The 25228-nt window shown below is 36.9% G+C and overlaps 3 protein-coding genes and 1 pseudogene across 5 annotated transcripts in view; 1 reads left to right on the top strand and 3 right to left on the bottom strand.

Annotated features, from left to right (window-relative positions):
• The window catches only part of LOC117637869 (probable basic-leucine zipper transcription factor E), a 4825-nt gene extending 2079 nt beyond the window's left edge, over positions 1-2746 (bottom strand). For 2 of the 3 annotated variants that reach the window (XM_034372914.1, XM_034372911.1), the window contains exon 1: positions 2491-2746. In XM_034372914.1, coding sequence (XP_034228805.1) covers positions 2491-2550 — 60 coding nt within the window. In that variant the 5' untranslated portion in view covers positions 2551-2746. Of the gene's footprint in view, positions 1-568; positions 809-1615 lie in introns of those variants that run through there. The other variant, XM_034372913.1, reaches the window with a different exon arrangement.
• A 3726-nt stretch (positions 2747-6472) lies between these two features.
• LOC117636875 lies at positions 6473-16845 on the bottom strand (annotated as a pseudogene).
• Positions 16846-19461: 2616 nt separating this feature from the next.
• Positions 19462-19915, top strand: LOC117636876. The gene is made up of 2 exons (XM_034371586.1): positions 19462-19501; positions 19587-19915. The coding sequence occupies exons 1-2, from the start codon at positions 19462-19464 to the stop codon at positions 19913-19915; spliced, it is 369 nt and encodes a 122-aa protein (XP_034227477.1).
• Positions 19916-20372: 457 nt separating this feature from the next.
• On the bottom strand, positions 20373-22278 carry LOC117638274. The gene is made up of 4 exons (XM_034373413.1): positions 22037-22278; positions 21413-21511; positions 21246-21299; positions 20373-20713 (listed from the first exon to the last, which is right to left on the bottom strand). The coding sequence occupies exons 2-4, from the start codon at positions 21425-21427 to the stop codon at positions 20453-20455; spliced, it is 330 nt and encodes a 109-aa protein (XP_034229304.1). The 5' UTR covers positions 21428-21511; positions 22037-22278; the 3' UTR covers positions 20373-20452.
• Positions 22279-25228: the final 2950 nt, after the last annotated feature.

Below are 25228 nucleotides of genomic sequence, written 5' to 3' on the forward strand. Positions count from 1 at the left end.
TAATATTTGTGATAGACATCAACTTCTGTAAAGTAGTTGAGAACAGCCCGCATAAAAAGATTCAAAATGGAATCATTACTCTGTTTTCCATATCTTTTACATATACATATAATATTTCGTCATTCCATGCTTAGAAGTCTGGCATCTTGCAAGAAAAATTTAGTGCCTACCTACAACATAATCATTCTTTTATTTCAAGTTACCTTCAAATTCAAGAAAACCATCCTCTACCTACAAGAAAATCAAATATCTAGCAGTTTCACACGTGAGTTCTTAATTGTTCGTATCAGAGTCACATTACGTTATATACAAACAAACGAGTTACATGTGGATTCTTAACAATTAGTATCTGAATAGTCAACACGCTTCAAGCCACGTATTTCTATATAGTCAATTTTTCCATTATAACACTCATCATCAGTAAACCATATTGGATAGGATTCATTACAGGCCGTCCAAGCGGTTGAATAACTGAAAGCAACACTCAGCTCTCAGCAAGCAGATGTTGAATTATATAATCCAATAAAACAGGAAATGATTTTATAAAATAATTATAAAAAAAAGAAAAGAAAAAAGATTTACCATCTCTTTCAAAAACTGCAAGACTATACATAAGCAACGGAAAATTTCGTCTGCAATATTCTATTATATGTATACCTAAGCATTTTTTTATTTGAGAGATAATTACACAAACATTTAATTAATATTAATCTCCAGCTTTTTATATCTAGAAGGCAACTCCTTCAATCAATCCCGCCTCTTATTCTTCTTGAGCATGATAAATGACCAGCAGCCACCCTTCTTGCGCCTGCAATATTGCACCCATAAACTAATTCTTAAATCAAACCATTAAAAATAAAAAGGATACAGAGATAGGTGCACAATGTGTCACTGGTTAGATAACTCCAGTTGTCCATTTTATATACATATTTTTCTAAATACAATCTAAACTACAAAAGGGAGGGAGTTTCCCTTTCGCACATACACCATGAGAGTTTGAACCTGAGACCATTAGATAGCAAGTCGAGATCCTTTTCCACTGGAGCTAGACCCCGTTGGGGTCCATTTTCTAAAATTGATATATTACCTACCACTTGTATGTCGACAAATATCTAGAAGTTCTTAATACAAAAATGATGTTGTAAACTTCCTAACAATTTTCCAATGGTGCCAAATTTGGAAAAACCCCCAACTTGCATTGCTTTTGCATCATACAGTCCTAACTTTGGATTTTAGTCATGACAGTTGGAAAATCAGTTTCTAGAATGTGAATTTTTTCCCTTTGTTTTTGGGTTTTAGGTCAGCAAGAAGAATGTGAATTACATTCAACTTGATCAGTTTCACACGTTTGTATGCTTTTCCTTTTGCCCTTTCTCTGTTCCTTCACAAGAGACTTTGACCTCCATTACTGAAAAACACAACTCTAGGTATTTTTTTTTCTTCAGGATTTCTTTTTTATTTCTTTCCTGAAATCCATGAAAATAAAATCTCCCTGTTTCATCCTATAATGACTTGATATGCAATATTTGTTTAGCCTAATGAAAAATTGATATGAACGGAAGAAATAGACAAAAACAATTAATGAAATGAAAACTGAGAGTGAATTAATACATACCTGCTGCTGTTGCTGATGCTTCTGGTGCTAGAACTGCTAATGCTGCTGCTGCCACTGCTTTTCATGCTTCCACTGTTAATACTAGAAACACCACTTTCACTCCTTTCAGAAACAGAAAGCCTCTTCATCTTCCACCACTCACTCTCCACACCCCCCTTCACAGATCCATCCACCCCCTGCCCATGCCCCTGCCCCTGAGGCTTTGGAGACACCTTTGCACTTGTTGTATTATTGCTATTTGCACCCACCACCACACTGTCACTCTTCTTCATCTTGTTGTTGTTGTTGTTGTTGTTGTTGCTGTTGATCTTGTTCATGTTTTTCTTATTGAGCCCCAAAGAAATTGGGAAAACCATCTTCAAAAGAAACCCCCCACTATCTATACTCCCACTTCTCATAACAAATTTCTTCTTCTCACTCTTTTTCTTCTTATAATTCCCTTCTTCATTTAGATTTCCCCTCCTAACCAAAACTTGAGTACTTTTATCATCTTCTTCTTCATTTTGATCTCGATCATCTTCTTCATCCACCATTGGCTTCTTATGCTCCACCAGATCTTTCAACGAAAGCTCATAACACGACTCGGGCATGTTCTTCACCATCTCCATCATCTCCCTCTGCCCTCTGGCAATCGCTTGCGTTCTAGAAGCAGGGGACAAGCTCCGGTAGTTGTTCACACGACTTGCCGTTTCCCACAACGGCGGCGAGCGAACACCGGAGTCGTATTCGTCATCATCAGTAGAAGCTCCCTCGTTTATCCGAGCTCCCATGCTGTTCCAGCTCCTGTAGTTTGCATAATTATGAGCTGTTTTCTGAGCCCGGGAGGCATAGTTCATGGCCTGCCAAGTATCATGGCTTGTGTCACTTGTGATTTGCTCTGTACCACTGTTGAACAGGAAAGGGTGTTCATGTGGATTTGCGTTGAGATCAAACATAGTGTTTGTTTCCTGGGAAAATTTGAGGGGTAAATAATGGAAGAAGAGAGGGAAACGGGTTTTGTGCGAGGTTTGTTGTGGAAGTGGTGTGTTTGAAGCAGAGATTGCCAGGTGGGTGGGTGCCAGGCGTTATCATCACCGACCCTTTTTTTCTTTTTGTGCCTTTGTCATTTTCTTGGCAGCCAAGTTTTTAATGGAGATGTGATGAGAGTGGGAAGGTTGAGCTCATAAAAAGATACTGGGTTTTAAAAAGTCAAGGGGTTCTAGATGGGGCTGATCTGGTTGGATGTGGGGCCCATCTCTCCCCTCTAATTTTCTCTGTGTTCTTTTTTCTTCTACTCTTTTTTTGTCTTTTGAGGAGGAGCGTAGATCCTAATTAATAGGCTTTTAATTCCTTTTCATCTTCATGTTTAGGTAGAGTGAAAAAATTAATATCTTCGTTAGTTAGAGGAGGTTTCACGGTCGATTCAATGAAGATATATATTTATGATGAATTCGATACCTAATTATAATATAGTTTTGTTGTGAAGTGTATTGGTCGGTTGTGTGAGTTTATTAATCCATTATTTAAAAAAGAAAAAAAGAAAAAAAACTAGCATGTCCCATGCCTATTTCTTTTTTACATTTTCTTGACTTTTTGGGGTTTGGCTGTGCTACTACTATATCATATCTTGCAACGGCTATATATCCTAAAGTGAAGTTTATTACTGCTTGATTAATTGCACTTTATTTTAGTGTTGGCTTTATAAAAAGAAAGAAGGTCAGTACCAAAAAAAGCTCACGCTATCTGCCTATCAATCATGTTGTCTCATTATAGCAACTATTGGAGGTCCTTTGATTGAATAGGCTTTACACGTTTCGAGATTTTTGTTAACTTCCACCTTGGGCCAACCTTCATAGATATATATTAATCTCTCTCTTTTCTTCTTGCTTCCAAAGGGGATTTACAAGTTTAATTGCCATTAATGACGAGTTTTGGTTGTAAATTTATTATTATTATTATTATTATAAGTGATATTGGAGAGGGAGAATAGAACCTAATACCTTATGTAAATGGTAAATACTTAAATCCTCACTCATATTTTATAGTGCATAGGTTAAACAATTATCGAAAATTCGGGTAATTAATGATTCAAAATATTTATAGCCGATAGTCTTTTTTTTTTTTTTTTTTCGGGAAATTCAGAGTTAAGGTGCTAGTCTACTGCCACTTTGCAGCACTTTTTTTGGTTCATTAAATATTTCCATTGCCCCAAATAAAAGAAATTCATGTGTTTTAATTTAAAGTTACGGAATTATAATGTAGCCAAGGGGCAGTGTAAAGCGTAAAACACAAGTGTAGGTGGATCTGAAGTAGCCAAAGCTAATTGCTAAAAGTACAAGCTTTTTTGAAAAGTAGGGTTGGGATAAGCTGAGAGTATAATGTGGGGTCACGAGGCTACAAGCAATTAGCAACAGTCCTAACTAACACGTTACATACTTTTACAAATTACTGTGAAATCTGTCCCTTGGAAAACAAAAGCATTTGCTAAAGCACAAACCCTCCTTTGAGTGCATTTGGTGTCCATTTAAAGCATGAATAGGTGAGTGATAGAGCCAATTGATTTCTCAGTCGATGAAGTAAAGCAGTTTCATGTTTGGTTAACAATATTTTTAAAATATTGTTAGTATAAAAAGCAATGTCAAAACAATTTGGCAAATTTTAATACAAAACTATTGTAACTGGGAATAATGACTAAAATGGACATGATGTTGAAAGTATTATGTGCTAACCATGTGGTGGTGGGAGAGGGGGGTATTGGTGGTGGTGGTGATGGTAGTGGTGGTAATGGTGGTGGAGGTGATGGTGGTGGAGGTGAGGTGGTGGTGGTGGTGATGGTAGTTGTGGTTGTAGTGGTAGAGATGGTGGTGGTGGTGGAGGTGAGGTGGTGGTGTTGGAGATGGTAGTGAGTTTTGAAATTTCCATTGTGAGCGTAATGGTTTTCGAAGTGTTTTAGTTTTTTTTTCTTTTTAAAAATCTTTTAATTATGTTTAATGGCTTCATTTGACCGTTTACCCCATTTATATTGATATTTTTGTTTTTGTGTTTTTAATAAAGCAAGGGCATTTTTGGAATTTCTGAATATTTCATTTTTAAGACCATATATATATACAGTCTCAATCTCTTGGATTACAGGGGTCCAAGAGATTTGTGATCACTCACTATTGGATGTAAATTCAACAGTTCACTCACTCTTGCACTCCTTTTAAGAAACTTTTTTGAACTATTGGATTTACATCCAACGGTGGGTGACCACAATCTCTAGGACCCTTGTGGTACAAGAGATTGGGACTGTATATATATATATATATTGAACATCACGTGAGTCACATGTGACTGTAAGAAAGGAAAAGAGATCCAGACTCACGCATTAGAGGTCGTCCACATGAAAACCTAAGACACTCGCGACTGTTTGCCTCATCCAATCCTAAGCGAGGTCTTTCAACTCTTCTCTCTGCTTGCCCAAAACATATAGAAAGCTACAGTTCATAGGCAAAACCTCACTCAATTAGGCTATGCCTTTCTTAACGAGGCTTCCCTTTCATCTAATGCTCACCAAATTGAGAAGTATTTAGTTTGATTTGTTCGAAGTGTCAACCGCTACTTCAACAACATCAATCGATGAAGCTGATACAGAACTTCAATCTCACACATTGAAGGGTGGATTGCCTTGACTTGAGATCGCCTATTTCTCGATGTTTATATGAGCTTCAAAGCCCATTCTGGGGGGTGCTACATTAAATTAATGAGACTCAGTCCCGAACTGGAGAAACAAGAGCGGATGGATGCCCGAGGAGTTTGACCGTTGATGACATCAGCGGGAATGGATTTGTAATAGCAGCTATGAGTTCCAAGTTGAAGAAAAAAACTAGCATCATCGTAAATATTTCGAAGATTTATAACCTCCTTGGCTTTGAACGATGATATTGCTTCCTCATTTGAGTTGTTGTGAAAGAAAGTGGAAGAAAGAGGCGTTGAACGTTTGGAAGCATTAAGTAAGAGTTCAAATGACTCACTTTTTCTGGTTTTGAAGTTGAATGTATTTTGGGTCATCAGTTCATGCAATTGCATGTTTTTGGTTGTGAAACAATTATCCCTGTGTGTAATTATTGTCGTGCCTACGTGCAATTGCATGTTGAAATTATTCATTTGTCTGAATTGAAGAGAAAGTATGTAAGCACTTAGATTATAATGTAATTTTAGTTTGAATTTATATTTCTTAGGCATGGAGAGGTCTACTAAGATGGGCAGGGACGTAGGGACATTAAAGGGTGGTTGTAATGATTCGGGGTATCTAGGTGGTTGTGCAAGGTCAAGTCACGGGGCACTAGCAACAAAGAGTAGGCATATGTAGACTGAACATCTGGTTTGTCAAAGTAATTATTATAATAGTGTTGACATTAATGTACCGAGGAGAGAAGATGTTATGGGGAAAGAGTTTAAAAATATAATTAGCGGAAGAATATCATATGAGTTATGCAAAGACCATTGGATTTAGCGTGAGAAATGACATATTTGTTTTAATATGAAAGGGAAAGTAATTAAGAGACTGTGGTGTTGTTCTAAGAAAGCTTGAGAAATGAAAAGTTTAATGAGGTACAGGATAGGATTCGACTACCGAAGCCAATTAAAAGAGAGAATTGTTCGGCCTTTTTTTTGGTACGTTATGAGAAGAAACGTGATACTTACGTCGTTACGAATTTTGAACCAAATCACAATCATGAACTAGTTTCTCCACTTTAATCGCCATATCTCCGATGTAACCATATTGTTCAAATTTAGCACAAGTAGTGGGAATGCATAGAGCATTCGTCAGAAAATGTCATACATATGAGTATATGGTTAATCAATATGGCGGGTATTTAAATTTTAGTTTTTAAATCAAGGATCTGTACAAGAAGTTAGATGCATCACATAAGGAAATCTTGCTCTACAACATATCAGAAGTATTTTCTCTCAAATATGCTTATCAACACTAGAAAGAACCTAGAACCGCATGCAGAATTAACCCTTAATAATATGCATTTCTCTTTTACCTTCATCGTCATCGTTTTCTGATGTTTTTCTCCGCATATATAAAACTGCAAATAAAAATAGCAAGATCACTACTCCGACGGGGACTGCAATACCGACTATCACCCCAGTCCTGCTCTTTTTCCTGGAGTAGTTGGTGTATCTGAGCAATGAAACAGAATAATTGTTCAGTGTCAATCAATTGACAGCAGATAAATACATTTAAACCATTCATAGGAAATCTTCATAACTTGACATTATATTATATACCTGAAGCAGCATGGACAGCCGATATTAGCGGGCCGTAATCACCTTGTTCAGGTATGCAACATGTTCCCTTACCAGCCCAGAACAGATGAATATCTAGGTAATTCTCTGTCACATTAACCTTTAAGGGTCTCGCAACTGCTCTGTTAACCCCACCTGCCTCCTTCGATATGTCGAAGTCCTTCCTTCTGAGGTTCCCCTAGGAAGCAAATAAAGAGATGGTTAAATAATTCTGTCTAATGAGGTTGCCTTTACTTTAATTAGCTTAAGTTTTTTTTTTTTCTCTTTATTAGCAGCCTTACTTGAATATAGAAATCAAATACACCCTAGACTTTGTGAAGTTTGTGTATCGCGGCTAGCAAAAACCGTTTCAGCAAATTGCAATGTTACAGTATAAGGTCCATTCTGAAGACCCAGGCCATAGTTTCTCAGTGAACCTGGGGACACTCTTGAAGTCCCGAAAAGCCGTGCTGTCAAATCTGCACCGGAGACTTGCGTAAGGGTGGTTTCGACAAATGATTGATTCAAATTATCAGGAAAACCCGCATTGCTAACAGCCCATTTCTGTGTACTGGTTACACTAAATGTTGCTGGGCCAAGAGCTGAGTCTTCAGCCTCATACAATATGCCATCATTTCCTCTCATTTCTAGTCCTCCACACTTGACTGAGAAGTTTGTATCCGTACAATTCAATGTAATAGCACAAGCTATGATTAGTGAAAAAACTTCAAACTGATGTAATAGCACAAGATATGCTTACTAGATTTATCAAGACATTCCTACAATATGTATACATAATGAGATAAGCAATGCCTATTGTTGTAACATGATCTTGCATTAAAGAAATAAATGCTAGTGAAATATAGAAGAAGATTACATCGTGGGGTGTTTCGATTGCATGGAAAATTCCTCGGGAGGCAATTCAATCCGGAACACAGAGAACAATTATTATTTATAGTAATTAAACTGTAGTGGAAGAATCCATTAAACTGCGAAAGTGTAATAGTAATCACTTTATGTTTGAACTAGCTGTCTAAAAAAAGGGTATTTTGATTCAACTCACGTTATGTTTGAACTGTCAAATGTGAAGTTGTTGACCACTAAATTCCGGCATAAAATCATTAATCAATCCACATATGAAGATGAAAATTTCGTGTTCAAGATCTCAACATATCAGTACTTAAAATCCATCCCTTCTAATTTATTGAATTTCATTTATGTGGTATTATATATGCACAATGAAGGTGATTTGGACCATAAAAATGAAGGTGAAAGATAAAAAGGAGACATACTGTTGCGATATTGTGGTTACTCATGAGGGAAAGCTTCCTGAGAAATAGTTGTAAGACTTATCTCTGCACATAACAATACAGAATGAGAAGGCACAAAAAGGCATGGAAGTTCAAAGGAATTTAAGTAAGAAAAAGGCTGCCAGAATGCGCGCGCACACACAGAGTACTGGTTTCATTGCCAGTACATATAGCATACTTTTATGACATTAGGACTTACACAGTCTGAAGTCGATTGCTCTTTTGGCTTGGAAGAGGTCCAGACAGACTATTGTTTCCAAGAAATCTGGCCATATGAATTATAGGGAGGCACCCAGAAAAAAAAAATAAAAAATAGAAGAAACAAAGAAACAAAGAAACAAGAAAAAGGTCAGATGAACGACTAAGTTTCTGAGCAGGAAATTCAATGGCATAGGTACAGAAAAGGTGAATAATGAAGCAGGCCGTATTACAAATATGTAAGAGAACTCATGTTGAACAAAGAACTTGGGAGTTCGCCTGTTAAATTCTTGAAACCCAGATCCCAGCAACATGAGTGATAAGTTAGAGGAACAATTAGAATGATAAGAAAATTAATTGGTATCTTTGGGATTCAAGCTTATATATCTGCTGGAATGTACAGTATCTGTAAACGTTGATGTTCTCCAAAATCAGTAGGGATGCTATCATTGATTAATGTATTCCGTAGAACTCTGTTACACCACCAAAAAAAATTAGTGGACTAGTAAATGGAGTAAGATTTTCAATTTGAAAAGGAAAACGAAGTTTGATCACAGTGCGTGAATGAATGAGGTATTAACTTACAAATCAGTTAAGTTCTTCAAATTTCTTATGAAATCAAGAGACGAGCTCACATAATATATATCACTGATTCGCCTTCGTTATCATACACAAACATAAATGATGCCCAGTAAATGGAGGGGAGAGAGAGAGAGTTTAAAATGTGTTAAGCATTTGCCCTTACAGAGATTCCAATGAAGTCAGTTGAGAAAAACTGGTTGGTATTGGGCCTTCAAAAGAGTTCCCTTGAAATCTCATAGAAAAACATTTGAGATGCTTGTGAATAAAATAAAAGACCCATCTCAGCCATGCAGATCTGCTTTCATAACTGNCAGAAGGTTAAAAGTTTGCCATAATTACAAAGAAGTCAGTTTTCTCCAATTCCCAATGAAAGAAGGTATCTTTGCTGAGAAAGGATTGTCTGATGCATAGCTAAAATTCAAAAAGTTGACTCATAGTAAGTGTTGAAATATAATCCTGCAGCCAAGGTCTAAAACATCGAGAGTTTCGGAAATATCGGTGGTCCAAAAACACGGATATATCGATGGAAATATCGACAAAATATCGATATCGATAAAAATTGAATAAAAATCAAGGAAATTGTGAGAAAAACTTGGAAATTTTTATTGAAACTTTAGAGGATGTTTATTTAGTCAATTGTCTATTATTTTATCACAAAAAACTGGAATAAAATGCATGGTATGGTGGGTAGAGTGATTTAAGTTGATTATGTAGCGACCTGACAAACACCGTGTCTTTAGAAAATATGTAGTAATTAGTGAAAGAAAATTAAACACACCACAATTTTTTAGTTATATTAATTTACTACAATATATTGCATATGATAAGATATATGAGCTTGACAAAATATATATATATATGAGTAACTTACTACCACATAGAAAGAATTCCTATTAAAGTTAAAACTTAGTATCACATATAATGAACAATATTAAAACTCAATAGTGAATAATAATACAACTCCGTAATATATAACCACAAAAAAAAAAAAAAACCCCCCATAATAAAATAATAAATAAAATTAAACATATGCCTAAATTTATCATTAGGGATTTTTTTTTTAATAAATAGAAATTTATCCTAGATAATATTAGCTTGCATAAATTTTTAAGGCCATATAAATATTACACGTCGTAACATTAAACATATGCCTAAATTAAACATAATAAAATAATATTAGGGATTTTTTTTTTCTAAATGGAAATTTATCCTAGATAATATTAGCTTGTAAAACGTTTAAGACCATATAAATATTACACGTCGTAACATTGTTAACAAATTGATTCTGGTGGATAAGGCCCAGTAGATGGATGCAATTGAGAGAGGTTCGAATCCCCTTGTTGGCAAAAGCACCATTTCTCAACACATTTAATGTATTTTTCAGTTTCACTCGCGATATTATCGATAATATCGCGATATATTGCCCAAATAAAACACGAACGAGTAGGAAATTATCGCCTCCGAAATTATCGCGATAATATCGACGAAAATATCGATATATTGACGATAATTAAGTGGATATGGGCTAAAATATCGCCCATTCAAAAAAATGATTTCGCCGATAATATCGGTATTTAAGACTGTGCCTGCAGCTGATTACTTAGAGCAGAAGCTATTATCTATTTTTTGCTCTGTTTTGGTCAGTTTATTTAAGTGATGTAATGAGAGCCATTAGATCATAGTCTAGGTGGATTCTCTAGCTTAGATTTGCTATGACATGTGTCAACATCTAATAGGATGACAGCTGTAAATTCTGTTAGGAGAGAATCACAATTCTCTCCTAGCAGTCACACTATGTAAGCTGCAGTCTCTGCAAAAATCAATAGAACAGTACATTTCTATTTCTTCTTCATTCTCTCTAGCTAAAATGCACTACAAGATCACCTCTTCCTAAATCTGAAAATACTGAGATAAACTCAGAATGATAACATGGCCTCAGAGCCTAGTTTGATTGTTTATTGGGCGTGAATCTGTGAAGAAGGAGCTGGTGCTTGGCTGAGCTGACGTTTGAGCTCACTCAAAACTTCACGAAGCTTGTCTAGCTGTGTCTGATGTCTAATATGGCAGGATCAAGCTCTTCTGAGCTTCGTACACCAGTATTCAATGGAGAAAACTATGAGTTTTGGAGCATTAGATTGAAGACCATTCTGAAATCTCATGGACTGTGGGATTTGGTTGAAAATGGCTTTGATGCTTCAGATCCAACGAAGGCAAAAGGAAAGGAAGAAGGATCTAAAGCTGCTGAAGAAGAGAAATCTGTAACGGCTGAGACTTTGATGAAAGATGCTCGTGCACTTGGACTGATCCAAGGTGCAGTCTCAAACCAAATTTTTCCCAGAATAGTGAATGAAGAAACCTCAAAAGGTGCATGGGATATCTTGAAGCAAGAGTTTAGAGGTGATAAACAGGTAAGAAGTGTGAAACTACAAGGCTTACGTAGAGAGTTTGAATACACTCGTATGAAGGATAGTGAATCATTTTCTGTTTATGCTGCTAAACTGTTTGATCTGATTAATCAAATGAAGAATTATGGTGAAGAGTTACCTAGAGAAAGAGTTGTGCAGAAATTGCTTATTAGCTTGCCTAGATCTTATGACTCCATATGTTCTGTGATTGAGCATTCAAAGGATCTTGACACTCTTGAAATTCAAGAAGTGGTTGCATCTCTCAAGAACTTTGAGCTCAGATTAGATAGGCACAATGAAAATTCCACAGAAAAGGCTTTCACTAGTCTGAACATTGAGAGTAAAAGCTCTAAGAATGGAAGTTCTTCTGGAGGTAACAAGTCTCAGAAGAACTTGAAGGAAAATGGGAAGAATTGGAATAACAAGTCCAATTCAAATCCCAAACCAAATGCATCAAATGATGGAACTAAAACACCCTGCAAGCACTGTGAAAAACTGCACTATGGCAAGTGCTGGTTTGAAGGAAAACCAAAATGCAGAGGATGTGGAAAGTTTGGTCACATGGTTAGAAATTGCCATGACAATCAATCTGTGCAGAAGGTGAACTATGCCAATCAGGTTGAAGAAACTGGAACATTGTTTTATGCATGCAATGCTGTGACAGATGTGAAAATGAGCAACTCTTGGTATGTGGACAGTGGTTGTAGCAACCATATGACTGGAGATGAAAGGCTACTGATAGACATTCGAAGGGATGTAACTTCCAAGGTGAAAATGGGGACTGGAGAGACAGTTCAAGTTGCAGGAAAAGGTACTCTTGTGATAGAAACCAAAACAGGCAGAAAACACATTCAAGAAGTGATGTTGGTGCCTAGTTTGGAGGAGAACTTGCTAAGTGTTGGTCAGATGATGGAACATGGGTATTGTTTAGTATTTGGAAAGGGAATGGTGACAATTTTTGATGATTGGTCACTGCAAAATCCTATAGCTAAGGTTCCAATGACTAGCAATAGGTGTTTCTCTCTCACAATGGTACCTGCTACTCAGTTGGTGTTGAGAGCAAGTGTGACTCACAGTTTGCAGACTTGGCATAAAAGGCTGGGTCATCTTAATGATCAAAGCATCAAGATGCTAGCAAATCAAGACATGGTTCATGGACTGCCTAGTCTAGAGAAGGATTTAGCAGTGTGTGAAGGCTGCAAGCTGGGAAAGCAGCATAGAGACTCATTTCCTGCAGAATCTACTTGGAGAGCTCAGTCTCCACTTGAATTAGTTCACACTGACATCTGTGGTCCAATGCAGATAGCATCAATGTCAGAGAATAGATACTTTCTGCTATTCATTGATGACTATACAAGAATGGCTTGGGTTTATTTTCTCAGAAATAAATCCAATGCTTTTGAATGTTTCAAGAAATTCAAAGCAATGACAGAATTGCAGAGTGGACACAAAGTGAAATCACTTAGAAGTGATAGAGGTGGAGAATTCATGTCAAATGAATTTCTTACATACTGCAGTGAGGCTGGAATACAAAGACAACTGACAGTGGCATATTCTCCTCAGCAAAATGGTGTTGCTGAGAGGAAGAACAGGACAGTGATTGAGATGGCAAAGTCTATGCTACATGAAAAGAGTCTTCCTTATGAGTTTTGGGCAGAAGCTGTTCATACAGCAGTCTACCTTCTCAACAGGTGTCCTTCTAAATCTCTTGAGAAAATGACACCATTTGAGGTCTACACAGGAAGAAAGCCAGGTATTGCACACTTGAAAGTGTTTGGATGCCTATGTCATGTGCTTATTCCTTCTGTTTTGAGACACAAGTTGGAAGAAAACAGTCACAAATGCATTTTTGTGGGCTATGGATTGTGTGAAAAAGGCTATAGACTGTATGATCCTAAGACAAGAAAGATTATCTTGTCTAGGGATGTCTATTTTGATGAAGAAGCCTCATGGAAATGGGAGAATCCTAGCAATGCAGATGTGGGAGTACCTATGCCAGATGGAAATCAAGATACTGCAGAAACTGAACAGAGGGTATTAGATGATCACTCTCAGTTCTTGGATACTCAAATGCAGATGGAAGAAGAAATTGCACCTCAAGGGGAAGAAATGCTTGAAGAGACTCAAAGGCTTGATCACACACCTCACAAGTGGAGGAGTATTAATGACATCATGGCACAATGCAACATGTGCATTGTAGAACCTGACAGCTTTGAAGAAGCAGATTTGGATGAATCATGGAGATGTGCAATGGAGGCTGAATTGGAGATGATTGAGAAGAACAATACTTGGAAATTAGTTGACAGGCCATCTAACAAACCAGTAATAGGTGTTAAGTGGGTCTACAAGGTCAAACTGAACCTAGATGGTACTGTGCAGAAGAATAAAGCTAGGCTTGTGGCTAAAGGCTATTCACAGAAGCCTGGAATCGACTATAATGAGACATTTGCCCTTGTGGCAAGACTTGACACCATCAGAACTTTGATAGCCCTTGCAGCACAAAAGGAATGGAACCTATTTCAATTGGATGTGAAGTCTGCCTTTCTCAATGGCATTCTAAAGGAGGAAGTTTATGTTGAACAACCTCAAGGATATGTTCAAGAGAGCAAGGAAACCAAGGTGTTCAAGTTGAACAAGGCTCTATATGGACTGAAGCAAGCCCCAAGGGCCTGGTATGATGAAATAGATGCCTATTTCAACACTGCAGGTTTCAAGAAAAGCTTAAGTGAAGCTACTCTCTATATCAAAACTAGTGACACCTCAGGTATTATCATTGTCTCCCTCTATGTAGATGACATTATATATACTGGAAGCTATCCTAAAATGCTTGAAGAATTTAAACAAGATATGATGCAACACTATGAGATGACAGACTTGGGTCTGTTGCATCATTTTCTTGGCATGGGAGTGGAACAAACTGACAAGCATATTTTCATTCATCAAAAGAAATATGCCATGAAAATTCTTGAGAAGTTTGGAATGAGAGACTGCAAGTCAGTGGCAATTCCATTAGTGGTGAATGAGAAATTGTGTAGAGAAGATGGGAGTGAAGCAGCAGATGAAAGTGAATTCAGACAGATTGTAGGAAGTCTCCTTTATCTGACTGCCACAAGACCAGATGTCATGTTTGCATCTAGCTTGCTTGCTAGGTTTATGCACAATCCCTCAAAGAAACACATGGGAACTGTTAAAAGGGTGCTGAGATACATTCAAGGCACATTGGATTTTGGAATTGAGTTTGCAAAGGGGAAGACAGCTACTCTAATTGGGTACTGTGACAGTGACTGGGCTGGGAGTGAGGATGATATGAGGAGCACCTCAGGATATGCCTTCACACTAGGCTCAGGCATGTTCTCTTGGGCTTCCATCAAGCAAAACACAGTTGCTCTATCTACAGCCGAAGTTGAGTATGTGAGTGCTGCAGAAGCAACTTCACAAGCTAAGTGGCTGAGATTTGTGCTTGAAGATTTTGGTGAAGAACAGATAGAAGGGACTCAGATTCTATGTGATAACACCTCAGCAATTGCAATGGCAAGGAATCCAGTCCATCACCAAAAGACAAGACACATCAGCAGGAAATTTCATTTTATCAGAGAAGCCATTCAAACAAAAGAAATTGAACTGATATACTACAAAACAGAAGATCAGATAGCAGACATTTTGACTAAAGCTCTACCTAAGGATCGTTTTGTGAGGCTGAGAAGCTTGCTTGGTGTGAAATCAGCTAAAGGATTAGAAGGGAGTGTTGAAATATAATCCTGCAGCTGATTACTTAGAGCAGAAGCTATTATCTATTTTTTGCTCTATTTTGGTCAGTTTATTTAAGTGATGTAATGAGAGCCATTAGATCATAGTCTAGGTTCTCTAGCTTAGATTTGCTATGACATGTGTCAACATCTAATAGGATGACAGTTGTAAATTCTGTTAGGAGAGAATCACAATTCTCTCCTAGCAGTCACACTATGTAAGCTGCAGTCTCTGCAGAAATCAATAGAACAGTACATTTCTATTTCTTCTTCATTCTCTCTAGCTAAAATGCACTACAAGATCACCTCTTCCTAAATCTGAAAATACTGAGATAAACTCAGAATGATAACAGTAAGCTCATCCCAGAATAGAAATCTCAAAGTACTGAATAAACAAAAAACTTACAGGATTTTCATGTTGATGAGCTTAGCAAATGTGGAAGGAATTTCTCCACCGAGTCCACAGCTGTCCATGTTACTGTGAAAATAATAAACTGATTGCTACCAATTTCATACGATAAATGCACTCCTTGCTCATCGATAATGAATTAACAAATAAACTGCTCCTTTAAGAGTAAATAATTACACATTGCAACATGTGATTCAAATTCGATGAGTTAAATGAAGCACTCACAATAGCCCGAGATTGACGAAGTTACCAAGTTCTGGAGGGAGTGTTTCGGAGAAATTATTTGATCCAAAGGACCTGCAACAAGTCATGTTGAAGAATTAAATGATATGGGGTTCTATATCTAACATGTCCCAATTGAGCATTTCTCAGTTGTCTTTGCTTACAGCATAGTTAGCTCCTTAAGGTTTCCAAGCTCCTTGGGGATGGGCCTAGAGAATGAATTGTGGGCAATTGACCTGAATGGAAATATCAATTAAAGATATTAGCACCCGTTTATAATTCAGGATAAAAACGGAGTAATTTTATGTATAGTACTATGTTCTTTGGCCATATGGTATAACTCACTTGGGAGTCTATGTTTCACTACTTACAATACTGTCAACGCAGACATATTGCCGATGAATGCTGGTAGGGGACCGGTGAAATAGTTCAGATCAAGTTTCCTACAAGAATTGAAACAAAATGCAATGACCAGCGATTAATCTCTGCGTATAAAAAGTATTCGAGACAATTTTGAACTGTAAGAAACCTGTGTCTTTTATATGAGAAGGGGGTTGGAAAAACTTCATACAAAGCGGCCAGATATCTTAAAGCCTCAAATTCTTTTGGAAACACCCCTCGTTTGTTCAGAGCATGAACTCGACTGGAAAGAAAAAAGATTGAGCAGTTAGGCACTTAACATTACAATTGATATGTCAGGCATGTTCTGCTTAGTTTTCTAAACTTGATAATTAATTGATTTGCTACAGTCAACAACACAAGACTAACGAATATGGGGAGAGAGAGAGAGAGAGAGAGGAGGGTAATAACATACAGTTTGGTGATGTGGCAGGTAGTATTTTTGTGATAAGTACAGTCACAAGTGATGGCTGGATTATTCTCTGGCTTTTCAAACTCACTTCCATTGATGGCAAATCCAATGCGTTGCTCTCCTCCACTGATAAGCAGGGCTTGCATGTCCCATTGCTTGAATATTGAGATCAACGCCGCCGTCACTGCATTCTCAATTCAATCATTGCGTACACATCACATAACGTATTTATGCTATACCTGAAAGATGGCTAGTACCTTCAGATGGATCGGTAGTAGCATTTGAAGCCATGGACACATGAAACCAGAAGCAGCTGAGAAAGCATAGATTGCGAAAGAAGCCAAAGGACGCTGAAAGAGGCCATTGTTGTTTCAGACTTTCAGTCAATCGCAGTGTTCGAAAAATCGGCCTAGGTGGGCGGCTAGGTAGCTAGGCGGGCTCGAGGCGGCTAGGCTGTTGCTAGGAAGGCGCGAGGCAGCTAGGCGGTTGCTAGGCGGGCGCGAGGCGGCTAGGCGGTCGCTAGGCGGGCGCAAGGATGCTAGGCGGTCGCTAGGCGGGTGCCTAGCCGGTTGGGTATTTTTTTGTTGCCGAACCCGGAGGACGAAGCGGCCGAAACCAAAGAAAACAAATCGAAGCTTGAGTTGATAGAGAAGCGAAATGGCTTGACTGCAAATGCAAGCTTCGTGTTCGCTTGGAATATATTTAAAGAATATAGCCGCTCGGCTATACGTTTAAAATATTCGAATCTCTTTGAATTGGCAATAAAGAAACAAGGCCTTATTGGATATTTTGGACCACAAAATGTCAAATTGTCAAGGATGATGAATTGCCGAGCGGTTTGATGATGTGGAAACTAAGCCCTACTAACGTCATCATAGAATTGATTTTTTTAACAAAAATATTCTTTTACCGGATAATTATCTTTCTTTCATTTGACACAAGTTTTCAACCATTAGATTAGAGTACAATGACTAGCTAAAATTAAACAAACTAAATATATATATATTTTAAAATATAGTGATATATTTGTAATTAATTTTTTTATTGACTTTCCCATTCCATTTTCTCTCTCTGTATTAATATTTGGCTTTTTTTTTTTTTTTTATATACCCCCTGAAAATGTATTTGAGTCTCACTTTGCCCCTTGAATAAGAACGAATCTATGTATAGGTTAGGCTGGACTCTAGTACGGTGTAAAATTTTTAAAATACTAAACTTAGTACAAATTTTATAAGCTAATCCTACTCCAAAAAATATTAGCCCACAATCTCTTTGTCTCCTGCCCTGTGATTTTTTTTGTTTAATATTAGCTCACCTCTTTTGACTAAAAAGAAACACATTTATGACTGCTTTTGGAACAAATAACATGGTAGTAATAATAAATTACTATCAAAACAAACATAGGAAATATTTAATGTCTGCCAACATGAAAATTTAATAACTTCTTCATGCTCTATGTTCCCTAGTGGCCCTAAATCCCCTTTCCTTTTTTGCCAAAATAAACTATAAACCCCTCTTCTTTGGCTCTATTTTAAATATTTTTATGAGTATCAACTAATTAAGGTGGTTTTGAAGTTGAAACTCCAAGGCTTGAGGTTAAATAGTGGCTAGTCTGGTCCTTCTGTAGTTTGGATTGCTTCTATTGAATTTCATTTGCATTGCTTCTATTGAATTTCATTTGCATTGCTTCTTCTAGCTGCATAGTATTTCTGAGAGAAGGAGAAAGGTTTGTTATTATATTATTATTATTATTATTTTACTTGGAGTCCCCAAAGCCAAGAAAAATATTAGCCCCTTTTCTTGAATCCGTCCTTGCCCCATGAAACTCATTTTGTCTCACTTTACTCCCTTTTCCACACATATTTGCCTCACTTTGCCTCGATTTCAGTGAGGCCAACAATTTCTAGTTAAAATATTAATTAAAAACTAAATTTTAAATAAGATTAAATACTTAAAACATAATGTATATTAATTGAGTTTTTTTTTAATTTTTAATTAATATTTTGACCAAAAATTGTTGGCCTCGCTGGAATCTAGACAAAGTGAGACAAATATGTGTGAAAAAAGGAGTAAAGTGAGACAAAATGAGTTCAAGGGGCAAAGTGAGACTCAAATACACTTTGAGGGGACATATCATAAAATAAGCCTTAATATTTTGGGAGCTTTAAGTCATGTTTGGTATCCTACTTAAAAAAGTAAATTCAAAAACTATGATTCTTGTTAAAAACATGAATTTTTCAAAGAGTGATTTTAAGATCATAAACTTGTTTGGTATTGAACTCCAAACTCCAAACTATTTTCAAGATCTAAAAAAATTGGAATTAAATGAGCCCAAGAGAACATGTGTTGTATGACAACATAAGTAAAATGAGCCCAAGAAACAATATGGATAAAATACAAGGATGGGGTTTTGGTTCATCTTTTGTATTGGCTTATATAAGCCACACTTAGACCGTTTTCTTTCTAGGGTTTGAAGAATCCAACTTTGGAGTGGGTTTGAGAGGAGAGAAATCTCCGCTCTACCATGCTAGAACCGGCCACCAAGAGGAGAGGGCTAGCACCTTACCTCCTCTTGGTCATCTTCTTCATCTCTTACACTACTTTTGTGAGTATGAACTAGAGGGTATCTACTTTGGTACCTTGTGAAGACTCTATTAAGCAAGCAACAAGGAAAAAGGTCTTTCCAAAGGTGAAAAGTTGGAGACCATCCAAGAGAGCTTCAAGGATAAGAAGGTCTCATCCTTTCCTCCCTTTTCTTTTATGCATAATTAAGTGAGATTAGACCTAGAAAGATACTTGGAATTTCGTAGCATTAGGCTTAATAAGATCTAAAAGTCACTTCCGCCTCTTTGAATGTTTGATTCATGTATGTTGTAGCTTAAAATCCATGAGTTTAAATTTAAATGCATGTTTCATTCAGAGGCTGAGTTATGGAGTCTCCTTAGAGGTTTGCAAATGGCTTGGGCTAAGGGTATTAGGACCCCTTGATGTTGAATGTGACTCTTTTATCTGTTGTTTCTCTGATGGCTAAGGCTTCTGGAGAAATGAGGAAACAAGTATGGAGACAGTGAAGAAGTTCTTGGAGAAAGAAGGTGAAATGGCAATGACAATGGATGGGCTGCCAGACAAGTTCTTTGAGTCCTTTATCATGGAAGGCATTAAAGTTGATCTCCTTGAACCCGGTCGTATTATTTGTTTCTTCAAAGTACCCACCACACCAACCCCCCCGCCCCACCCCCCAACACCCCACCCCCTCCTCCTCCTCCTCTCTTTACTAAAAGGAGGCAATTTCATGCACGGTGGAGCATATGCTTACCCTGGTGAGGAAGTTGAGATTGAGGCTAAGGCTTTACGAGTTTAGAAGGCTGTTGATGTTGCCAGTGTTGAGTTAAGGAAGAAGAAGACATGCTCAGGGCCATCATACCAAGGACCTTGCTCTCGCTAGCAAAATCTGAACAACTTGGAAGTTGGAACCGAGACAATTCAGTCTGTGTTCCTATGTAAAGATTTTTCAACATTGAATAAATTTAGCTGAATTATATAAATTCACAGTTTGAGATACAAACCAATGATCAAATTTTCATCAGACTCGTATATAATATTGAGAAGTCTTTTGGTGTTGTCAATGTTGGGGAAATATTGTTGTCAAACTGGTACTTCTCTCTACACTAAATAAAGTGTGAACAGCTTGGAACCAACCTTTCAGTGTTTCAATTTACAAATTTTTGCTCATGATTATAGTTCACATAGTTTTGACATGCAAGCAATGCTCAATTGCATCGCTCCTCAGACTGATACCAATTCAAAAAAGTTATAAAAAAACCAGAAGTTTTAATTGCTTAACTTTTGATCGTAACATGATACAACTGAATCATGAAAAAAGAATTGACTATTTGGGTCATAATTCATCAAAATCACATTCCTCATTGTAATTGTATTCGTCATCGTAGTTGCATCCATTATATTCGTCATTTGCAACATATGTATCATCATCATCATGGCCTTGTCTGGCTTCAGCCTCTTCACTATATCCATTACTTTCACGCTCAAAATCATCATCATGGCTGCTTTCAAAACTGTTCTTGTCATTTGACAGTTGCATATCACCATGACTGCCACAATTAGACTTTGTGCCTTCTTCGAATGCAGGTGCATAACCCTGATTTTACACATGGGGAAAAAAAAAAATTAGAAAAGGTTCTACCAATTACTCGCAGAAAGAAACTCTATTCTCTAAAACCTACCAGGATTTCTAACTAGGAACTACATTGCATGGCCAAAAAAAACTATTAACCGTGTAAAAGGATGAAAGATTTTCCTTTTTTTTTAAAGTCTCCCGTTAATTGCCTTGCCCAATAAGTAAACAACCTGCACAATTGATCATTCTTTTACGTATTAAGTTCTATGTTGCCATGGTTTGTGACACTTGTATATACCTTTATTATTCCATTAAACAGGGATTTGGTGTCTGCACACTAACCAGACATTAAGAAAACAAAAAATATATTGAACAAGTAACATCATTTGACAATCGAAATTAAACGTGCCATTAGATTTGATTCGCTTTTAGTCACTTGTAGTCTGTGCATCAGTTAACTAGACCTTGGATGTTGACAGAACATAATATGAGATTTGCAAAGCATGAATGAAGCAAAATTGATTCTAAAATAAGACATATAAAAGATGTTTACAAGCTCTTCATTTAATTTATCCAAAGCATCATAGTTGATTTTTGAACTCAGCCTCTGCAAGAACAAAATGTCACATTAGTATCTGTTAAATAAATTATAAGTAGGACAATCAACATTGCAGGAAAATTTAAGCACCAAAAATTTTATAAACCAGTTTATTAACTTACATTCTTAGTATCCATCACAGTAGAAACTTTGACAGCCTTTTCTGGCTATTTAGCTGGAGCAGCTTTCTTGGCCATTCTGGCTCGTTTTCTACTCTTTCTCTGCCAATTTTATAGTTGCATATAGAGATCAATACATAAGACTCAATGCTGGCAGTAAAACATACACAGATAGTCGAAAGAACAAAAAATAAGTCAAATGCAAATAAGATTGAAGTGAAAATTTTCAACACAGTTATGCAGTGTGTGACTCCAATAACAGCTCAGAACTAGGCAAGAACTCTAAGCTGGATGAGACTTCCAAGCCTATGCTTCAGATCACAACGCACATATGACATGCAGCAAACATAAACTCAAATACAAGAAAACAGGTCAGTTTTAAAAGTGCAGAATTCCCGCACAATCACAGAGCTAAGGAGAATGAAAAGGCAAATAATGCAGGGGCTGATAATCATGATTAACTACATAACCTCAATGATTTTCAATCTAAAGACTCAAAAGCCAAAAATATAGACAACAAATAAAAAGAAACAATGGAATAAACAGAAACTAAGAAAGCCCCTAGCATTGCACCGAATCCTTGTGAACACACATATGATAAAATTTGTGAATTTCCAAAGGCATTACCTTATCATAGTCCTTGTTCATTGCTTCCCAAATCATTCTTTTGAACAGTGCCTCCTGCTTGCTGTTAAGGTACCCAACAACCTACAAACCACAAGCATCATGCCTTCCATGTCAAAATTCCAAAAATAAAAAATTGAAGCAACAATCATATACAAATCCAAATCAAAGACAGCACTTTACAGATAAGTCTAGACCAAGCACTATATACCAAGTGGCTATGATGGAAGTGATCTTGAAGAAAGCTTATGGATCATGGGCAGGGGTAACTTTCAGTTTCAGGATCGCTGCTATTGTCTTTCATTAATTTTTACCCTTTAGTTTCAAACATAGAAAATGTGGTTGAGTGTCATGAACCAAGAACAAAACTTTTCACAATAACCATGAAAAGATATTCCAAGAGCATTGATATGTAGATTAAATTCAAATCATCATTGAGGAATTTGAGCATCCCCCTTCTATTCATCAACTTGAGAAAAATGGGCAACCACGATTCAAACTCAAGAAAAGCAAGAGCAATATACCTCGGTTTTTTATTTAAAAGAATAGTACAGTCGTCGGCTATACTATGTTTCCCCCCTTTTTAAAAAAATAGTATATATATATATATATATAGTATAGCCGGGTGGCGATACCCGGTTTTTTTATTTTTATTTTTCAAAAATAGTATAGCTGTGCGGGTATACTCAATTTTTTTATTTTAAAAAAATAGTATAGCCGTCCGGCTTTACTGGCTTTTTCTTTTCTAATTACTTTTAAAAAATAGTATAGCCGGGCGGCGGTACTTGGTTTTTTCCTAGTATAGCCGCTCGGCCTTACTAAGCAGGTCCTTTTTCTAATATATATAAATAGTATAGCCGTGCGGTTATGCCAGGTTTTTTTAAATTTTGTTTGAAAAATAGTACAGCCGACCGGCTATACTCGGTTTTATTAATGTTTCTTTAAAAAATTAGATTTTTTAAATAAAATAATAATATAGCTGCAGCATTACTGGGTTATATATATATATATTCATTAGATTTGAGGCAATTTCATCCAAATTGCCATAAATCAAGAACAAACTTTTCACAATTAGCATTGAACTAATTTATATCGGCAATTTGGTTCCTTCTAACCCCTTTCTCTCCCAATCCCCATCTTCCTTTCCCTCTTAACCAATTTATTACAGTAGAGAAAGAAGAAGAAAATGCGAATCTGCTAGTGGTAGTTTATTACAGTATATGCAAAAGATATTGCATATACTTAGTTAAATATACACACTAACAAATTCAAATGGTAGTTTATTACTACAATAAAAATCAAAATAAGACAAAAAGAGAGTATGGGTAGTAATAATAGTGGACAAGGGAGGGAAGAAAAATATAAAAGGCACTTTGAAGTTTTATAAAAAGATGTGTAATTATGTTAAGAAACCCAAGGTCTCAAGAATATTGAGAGAGCCTGAAATTACCCATGTCTCGCCCCAAGTCATGACCACACTTTGAAATTGCATGAAACCAAGATAGTTCACACTTGCCTTCAGAACGAGGGGAGTGCCGATTGCAGAACAGATGAGTGCCGACAACCCACCAACGACTGGAAAAACCCAATTCCAATTCCAATTATTAACCCGAAATGCTAAACCCTAAAAATATGCGTAAAATCCAAACCCTCAACTTTCAAATAAAAGATATCCAAATGTAAAGGATTCCATAGGATATCCAAAAATAAATAAGGGCAATTTTGTCCATTTTGGCTTCTTTTAAAAAATTTCTCTCTCCTTTGGGTTTTTCCAAAATCTCCCTTGCAAAAGAGGAGTTTGAAGAAGACGAAAAAGATGAGTTTGAAGAAGAAAACTTCAAGAAGAGATCACACGTGAATTGTTTTGGCTAACTTTAATTGGTTGACCATCACAGCAGGTTTCACCTGTTTTGAAAAAATAGCACGTGACTCCCATGTGAGTGACTGCACGGGTGCAGTCAATTTTTTTTTTTTTGGTCTGACGGGTGCAGTCATTGTACCATAGAAATACTCATATGGGTCGTTTGGTATGGCGGATTGTCATAGACTGGACTAAATCCTGGGACTGTCTTGGATTAGCTCAGATTGGCCTAAGCCGGATTATATACTGACCTACGTTTGGTATTGCATCGGACTAAGAAGCTGGATTGTAAAAATAGTGAAGACCTATGTTTGGTTCTGTGTCGGACTAAAAAATAATTTTTTTAAAATTATTTCTAATTACTCAAGCAAGAAGAAAAAAAATATACACGAACAAAATTGATACCAAAAATTGTAATGGGGGTTGTTGTGATGTATAAATATAAATACAAATTACCAAAGAAAATTAGAAGAAAAAAATCCCTCTTTTTAAAGCCTAGAGTTTAGCTTGGGTATTTCCAATAGATTTTATAAATAAATAAATAAAAAAAAAGTGTCTCAGCTTAGGTAGTCCCAAATATCTGTAAATTGCACTTTTCCCAAACCCAATTCTAAAAGGATAAGAAATCTCTCTTCGAATATGAAGTGTGAAATTGAACAACTCATGCTATGCATTTGAGAGCATGGATGTCAATATTTTCAATTTCAGCTTCATCATCTTCTTCCCTTCTTCCTAATGTCTCATTCTTCTCCTCAAAATGCTGCTATTCATTTCTCACCCCACCAACCCACAACCACCACCTATTTCTACCCATCGCAAAATCCACGAAGAAGAAACCAATCGGAGTGACCATGAGCATGGAGGCTGGCATAGAAGTTATGGCCACAAAGGTCGGCATGATGAGCTTCTTCCAACCCAGCGACAAAGTAGTCCCAGTCACAGATGGATACGACGCCGTTCAAGTAGGCTACTGCCGAGTCAAGGACCTAAAACATAAATGGGTCATCTCCAGAGAAGGCCAGAAATCTTGCCTTGGTAGGAAATAAGAGAGAGAGAGAGAGAGAGAGAGAGAGAGAGAGAGAGAGAGAGAGGAGATGCTGAAAGAAACGAGAGAGAAAGAAGCGCCTAGACTCGCGTGTTCTATATAGGCATGGTGTTATTTTGTGAACCCCTTTTCAGCCTCGCTATATTAGAATAGCAAGTGAAGTGTTTTTTTTATTGTTGTCCTATACAATCCCATTTAACTTAGTACCTTCTTTTACCAAACATGGGTTTTAAGTGTTATTTAACACAGTTCAGTCCAGTAAGGCATACCAAACATGCCCCTATAGTAG

This window comes from Prunus dulcis, chromosome 8 (assembly GCF_902201215.1).
Source record: "Prunus dulcis chromosome 8, ALMONDv2, whole genome shotgun sequence".
Taxonomy (NCBI): Eukaryota; Viridiplantae; Streptophyta; class Magnoliopsida; order Rosales; family Rosaceae; genus Prunus; species Prunus dulcis.